Genomic DNA, 7,279 nt, shown 5'->3' on the forward strand with positions numbered 1-7,279 from the left:
AACAATAAAACAATTTATACAATTCCAATTATATCATTTATATTTTAGATATTAGTTTTTGTTAAGTAAAAATTCCTAAGGTGTTACAACTATGTAATATTTTTATATTTAGTTCATAAGCTCTAAATAGTCGATTCTTCTTTTGATTCAATAACAATAATTTTTTTTAAATTAAGCCATATCATTTTCGCAGTAAACTATGTTTTTGTACAAAATTTTACAATTACAGATTTTCTAATTCAATTAGTTTATTGTGAGTGAGAAGTTTCGTTTATATTCATTTCTAATTTTATGTTTGTTAAGCAGGCTGTGCCTTAACAATATCGTTATTTTTAAGGCAATTTAATAGTTTTATACAGGAAATTAAAACATTTTATATGATTCTGTTCTTTTATTGATCGCTCACTACCAAAATAACAATTAATTTACAGAAGCAAACCTAATAAAGCAATAAAACCACAGCTTTGTAGTCACATTTAATAATAAAATATTTTCATAAAATTACATAATATTCAACAAGCAATATAAATAAACTTTAAGCAATATAAATAAACTTTAATCTATTAAATTGTTTCCTATAATAGGTATGAGGGGTTGGGAAATTTCATGCTGGTCGAGGTGCAATATTTTACTGTCCTGTAGAGTCGATAGCGTAATACCGAGCAGTTCAGCTATTTGAGTAGGCGGGAACGACTGGGACAGACATTTTGTAATATACGGCACCAAATCCTCGGAGAAGCACACGCAAAACGACACGAAGTTTTGGCTCTCAATGTCGCTGTACGCTTGCTGCTCCTTGTGGTAAAACGCCGCTAATATCTGCGCAGCCTTCTCGAAAGAATCGCGGAAGCTATTGTAGACATCCTTCACAATGTTTAGAGGAGCAGTCAGACGTAGGGAGTTCAAAAGTCCAAGTAGGCCATTGCAGAGCTCCGCCAAGGGATAGTAGTCCAATAAGTTTTCTGGTGGTCCCGACGCTGTGCTTTCGCTCGTCGGCCTCGGTACATTCTTTATACTCGGCACTTTGTAAACCTTCATAGTATTCTCAAACTGGTTGTTGACTTTTTCGATACCGGTGTGGAATTGAGTGAGGATGTTGTTCCGAAACAGCGGAGTTAAGACGCAACGAAAATCCGCGCCAACTCTCCCGAACGAGAGACAGAGGTACATGCATTGATTGAATATAGACTCAAAACCTGTCTCATCTTCTTTCCACAAGTCCTGGTTTAATAATTGCGCCAATTCTTCTACCTGCGAAATATCAAGACAAATTATAAATAAGCATGGGCGTATATAAAGAGGGGTGTCCTGGGGGTCCGGACCCCCCCCATTACTATCCATCTTACTTGTCCAATTTCGACAATAATATACTACCTTGCCGATTAATATTGATGCGGTACATGTATAATTTTTTTTTTTGCTTTTCTAAACACGTTGCCTATTTGCTGCTGCGGAACCCTTCATGGGCGATTCCAACTCACACTTGGCCGCTTTTTTATGTTAGGGACCCCCCCCTCCCCTTATCAAAGCTATATATACGCCCGTGTAAATAAGAGAACGAAAAGGCAAATAAGAAACTACGCTCTCATGGTCTTTTGACTTTAAAGATAAACCGAGACCTACTTTTGTGAATTAAATAACTTCCATATTTTTATTCTTCCACATACATACAATATAAGGATGGAAGAAGTGCTACAAAGAAAAATATTTCACACCTTCTCCTTTAACCAACACGATAGAGCACTGTTGCCATTTAGCTCATCATCCCTCATATTGGAGTCTTGAGTATCCGACAGGAATATGGACTTGTGTTGAGTTATAACATTGAATAGGTGCACCCTGTGTAGTTCCACCAGCTTCCGTAGCAGTTTGTCTGTTGCTGTAATAAATAAAACTAGCTATTTGATCGCCCCCGAAATCCCCTATATACTAAATTTCATGAAAATCGTTGGAGCCGATTCCGAGATTTCAATTATATAGTATATAATATATATATATATATATATATATATATATATATATATATATATATATATATATATATATATATATATATATATATATATATATATATATATATATAATTGCTCGTTTAAAGATATAAGATATAGTAAAAAAAATATTACTCTTTATTCGGTTATAAAAATGTAGGGTAAATAATGGGCAGGTTCTTGCGATCTAGTGTTCTTTGTATCTTTGTTCGATGTTGACGTTGTTCTGCATGATAACACGCGCACGCGAGCAGGATAGCATTACAATCGAGATTTGTATTGTGAGAAATGTGCCAGACATCTAGAGATCCCATGCCCTAAATAACCCGTAAGTGGTAACGCCATAAATCGGAGTATTCCTATTTATAAAATAAATCGTTTTCGTAATATGAGCTGATATATGTAATAAAAACTAAATATTTACTTTCAGTTGACTTTGCTTCTTCCAGTGCATTCTCAAACCAAGCGTTTCTCGCTTTCAGAAAGTGTAGTGCAAGGCCATCTGACATGTCCATATTTTGTGACTTGAGACCCACGGGGTGAATGTTTTCATCTTCTGTAGACTTAAACACTGTGTTGGCTCGCCTTAAGTATCCTAGAATCTATTGAATATTATAGGTTACAACACTTCTTGTATAAAGTTTAGTCAAATCAATTATAAAAACTTTGTGCACTTGATTAATCTATACTTATAAAATTACATGTCCTGACTGACTGACTGATTCATCATCGCTGAGCAAAACCTGTAAAAGTTACAGCCACGAAATTTGGTGAGTAGGGTTGTTTTATTAAGTAGACACCCACTAAGGAAGGAATTTTGAAAATTTTACCCCGAAGGGGGTGAAATAAGGGTAGAAAGTTTCAATGAAAGTCCGTCATTTCTCGAGTTAGACACATGAAAGTTTATTGACGTTTGACGTTTGCTTAAATAGGGTCCGTTTTTACCCTTTGTATAAGGAACCACAAAAACAAAAAGGAGAAAACTATCCATCTTTGTTATTATACTATGTTAACGCGGATGAAGTCGCGGGCAACAGCTAGTACTATTATAGAAGTTTAGGTAATTACGTCTTAATATTATGAAGCCATGAAACATGCTAAGGTAACATTTTGTGACCCAACATTATGTTATACTGAACATCAATCAATTATTCATATAAAACAATAAAGTTGCAATTAACCTGCAAGCACTGCGGCAAAGGAAGGTCATAATGCAGTTGGTTGAACAGGTGGTATAGAGTCTCGAACCACAAAGTCATTATCTCATTAGTTGTGTTCTGAAACAAAAAAGGTAAAGGCTGGTAATTTGCCTTTTAATTTATTCTTGGACTGAAGATCAGTGTGCCTATTGCACATTGACTCAAGATTAGAATAAGCCTCCTCTTGTTTTTTCTATTGTAGACTTGTAGTGATATCATCTTAGGGATTAACTTCTTATTAACCTCATTCTTTTTCTGTCAGGTGTGTGGTAAAGTGGATTGCTAAATATATAAGACAATACAGAAATATTTAATCAGTTGTTTTATGTTTTTAATACTTTGAAATTTTTAAAGGTTCTCAACTATTCTCTAAGCATGTATAGCTTTAAAAAGTGGGAACAAATATAATGACCACCAAAAAATGCACTGATACCCTAAACTTGTTTACCAAAAAAAGATAATTAACACCAAAAAAATAAAATCTAAAATTGCAATACTACCAGCTATTTTAGTCATGACAACACTTCAAATTGTAATCGAACACCAAATATAGTAAATGATCACCAAATAAAGTAAATGATCACCAAATATAGTAAATGATCACCAAATATAGTAAATGACCACCAAATATAGTAAATGATCACCAAATATAGTAAATGATCACTAAATATAGTAAATGATCACCAAATATAGTAAATGATCACCAAATCCTTGTGAGCAAATCAATGCGATATTTCTGTCCAAATAAATCACTACTTGGCCAACTATTTTGTTAATAATAATATTATTAACAAAATAGTTGGCCAAGTGTGAGTCAGACATGGATGGTTCCGACACAGACAGACATCAAAGTCTCAGTAATAGAGTCCCGTTTTTAGGGTTCCGTACCCAAAGGGTACAAACGGGACTCTTTTACTAAGACTTTGATGTCTGTCTGTCCATCTATTTGTCTTCTTCTCTTTAATAGGATATTTGCTAAATAAAAATATATTTGGTTATAATTTTACATTAAAATGCTAACATATCATGTTGGTGATCGTTTACTACTTTTGGTTTAAGTAACAATGATTTATTTGGAGTCATTTTGTATACTTAAATACAATACCGAGATAATAAATCTTTGGTGATCATTTTACATTAAAATTCTAGTATAATGATAGAATGTGATCATTTACTAATTTTGGTGATCATTTTACTTTATAATGCTAGTAAAATGTTGGTGATCATTTACTAATTTTGGTGATGATTTACTTATTTTGGTGATGATTTACTTATTTTGGTGATCATTTACTATTTTTGGTTTGAAGATGTTAAATCTTTGGTTATCATTTAACATTAAAATGGTGGTCTGTATTTTGGTGATTGTTTACTATTTTGGTCTGTGAAATGTTACTATTTCTGGTGATCAGTTAATTATAAGCCTTAAAAAGTTCTCAAGTTAAAATACCTGTACAATAGGAATTTCCGCATATCTCTTTGATAAATTGCGAATAAATGTAAAAATATCTAAAGCACACTCATAGTCCTCTGAATTAAGTGCTTCTCTCATCAATGATGGTAGTTCCAGGAGCTCCAATAACTTCTCACTCTGATTTCTGATGCTACTGTATCTCCTGAAATGCATTGAATCAAATGTATATTATTATTTCGCTCCAAATGCAATCATAGGTATGAACTATAATGCAACCAAAAATTTTTATAGTAATGTTACCAATAATAATATCTATGGACGCTTCACACTACGTCAGTCTGGCCCCGTGGTAAATACTTGAAGGGCTTGAAGGGAAGGGCCTACAGGTGCCAGACAACTGAAATATACTTTTATACTAAACATATTATATATTATTTAAGATTTTTATTATATCATACACATATTTAATACACATCAATGACCCAGGAACATTGAAAACTTTTCAACCTAGCTTGAACTACCAACATGCTCAACAACTGAGCCACAGAGGTAGTCAAAATTCAGTTGTTAATGCAAAAACTTTACAAAATAAGAATAAAATATTATAGTAAACAACTCCATATTTAAGTAAAAAAAATATTTATTAAAAAAATTACTTTTTATCCTGTAGTATGTTACCAGCAACTTGTGAGAAATTTTCACATTGTTCTACAAAAGCTGGTGCAGCTTTGAGGAATTGTCCCAAAGACTCCTTGGATTGGACCAAATCATTAGTTATTGTGCGGGATATGTCGGCAGTTTCAACAAATGTCTTATAATTTGTAAAAGCCAAGTCTTGAGTTTGTTCAGTCAAGTGTCTCATTTCCTCCTTAAGTCTCTCTGGCTCCTTCTGTATGTGCTCCCAATTTTGAGATCCTAACTTCTTAATATAATCCAAGATTTCTGCATAATATTCAACATTTTCTGAAACGAGATTTCAAATAAAGTCATAAACAATGGCAGCTAAGTAATATACAAAAACAGATTGTGCTTTTACTTTGGAGTTCCTCAAAAGTAATATTGTTACATATAATATATTATTCCAGTTAATTGGTAACAGGACCAGATCTAGCCATTTAGCCGCTCCAGGCAAAGATCATTTTCTCCTCCCTTTACATATACTGGAAACATATTTGTTGGGGGAAAATGGGAGGAATATTTAAGTAAAATACTCAAATATTTCCACTAGCAAACTTAAGGTAGGTTGGCTGGTAAAATTCTCAAACTTAAGTGGTGGATGGCTAGGTTGGAAGATAGGAATAAGTCGATTTCGCCGCCCCTCATTTTTGCCGCTCTGGGCAAATGCCCGGCTCGCCCCCCCTTAGATCGGGCCCTGATTGGTAAAGCACTTAAAATTTATTCATGCATTCTAATTATTTTTTTATTATTTAATAATAATACTTGCCTGACGAATTTGGAAATAAAAGGTCACAAAGATCTTTAAGCTCCTGCTCCATACTGTTTATGTTTTTAAACTATATTTCACTAAAACTCCTCAGTCACACACTAGATACCTTGTTACATCTAAATTATAACTGAAAAGATGTTCAATTTGCCGAAAATTACTAGAGCGTTTTGCTGATTCCTTTACGTGGAATGTACAGTCAAATTTGGTATAATAATCATGATTTCACATTTACTGAAAAACTATATTGCCTCTCCATCATATTTTAAGAAATAGCATGGGCGTACCCAGGTTCTGGGCCAGGGGGGGGCAAATTACCCAAGTTCTGGTGCCAGGGGAGGGGGGCAAATCACCCAGGTTCTGGGCCAGGGGGGGGGGGCAAATCAGATTTTTCATAAGCTAGGTGTTTATAAAGAATAAAAAATTATTAATTTTTAGTTGTAAAAATATTGTATTGCAAACAAATAGCAAAATTTCGTTCTTAATTTTTAATTTTTATAGATAAAAGTACTAGATAATATACTTAGTAGGGACGTCAACATGATCCAGGGGGGGGCAGCTGCCCCCCCCCCCCCCTGCCCCCTCTCGGTACGCCCATGAGAAATAGTTACCTAACATAATAAAGGATTTAGTGAAAAAAACTTATGAAAAAATTAATATTTAGTTAAAACTTAAAACCTGTACTTTTGTTTTGAACATCGTCATTTGACAAATGACAACTCTGACAAGCGTACTAATTTGACAACTGATTATAGTTTGTGCGTTGATGATATGGGTGACACTTCTCATATCTGCTACGGGTTTTTTTACAAGAAAACAAAAAAAAAACAAAATGTAATAAATTATATTCCATCTACAAAAACAAATGTTTCCTATAATTGTAAATGAATAAAAATGAAAAGTTGCTAAATGCTTACTTATTAATAAAAAAATATAAATTTTAACTGTGAAAATTATTGTTACGAAAATATTTGAAAAATATCAGATGCATGAAATGGAATTTATGCCAATAAAGATTGACACTGTTGAATCGAAATCAAATCGATAAAAAGGGTGGCCATTTTAAATCGCCGGCGCGGCGCCTATAGACTTATAATATAAGGTTTATGCCGGCGCCACTCTGAAACGTCAGTACGAAATCGATAATTTCGATTGCAATTCCTTTACGAAGTGATTCGATATTTTTAAATTATCGAATAATTTTCTAAGGTAACTTCCCTACTATTGTTAATTA

General features: G+C 33.5%; 1 protein-coding gene across 1 annotated transcript; it reads right to left on the reverse strand.

The window, feature by feature from the left end:
* Nucleotides 1–536: 536 nt before the first annotated feature.
* Nucleotides 537–6,315, reverse strand: LOC121733093 (conserved oligomeric Golgi complex subunit 8). Its single transcript, XM_042123240.1, has 7 exons — nt 6,046–6,315; nt 5,258–5,564; nt 4,638–4,803; nt 3,173–3,268; nt 2,416–2,593; nt 1,716–1,879; nt 537–1,251 (listed from the first exon to the last, which is right to left on the reverse strand). Exons 1-7 carry the CDS (start codon nt 6,095–6,097, stop codon nt 556–558), a joined length of 1,659 nt encoding a protein of 552 aa, XP_041979174.1. The 5' UTR covers nt 6,098–6,315; the 3' UTR covers nt 537–555.
* Nucleotides 6,316–7,279: the final 964 nt, after the last annotated feature.

This window comes from Aricia agestis, chromosome 13, assembly GCF_905147365.1.
Source record: "Aricia agestis chromosome 13, ilAriAges1.1, whole genome shotgun sequence".
NCBI lineage: Eukaryota > Metazoa > Arthropoda > Insecta > Lepidoptera > Lycaenidae > Aricia > Aricia agestis.

Excerpts from the sequence above, each read along its gene's own strand:
- LOC121733093 (XM_042123240.1), bottom strand. The coding sequence starts at position 6,097 with ATGGAGCAGGAGCTTAAAGATCTTTGTGACCTTTTATTTCCAAATTCG. Across the intron at positions 5,565-6,045 it reads TTTATTTCCAAATTCGTCAG|AAAATGTTGAATATTATGCA; the intron begins GCAAGTATTATT and ends ATCTCGTTTCAG. Across the intron at positions 2,594-3,172 it reads CTTTGCCGCAGTGCTTGCAG|ATTCTAGGATACTTAAGGCG; the intron begins GTTAATTGCAAC and ends AATATTCAATAG.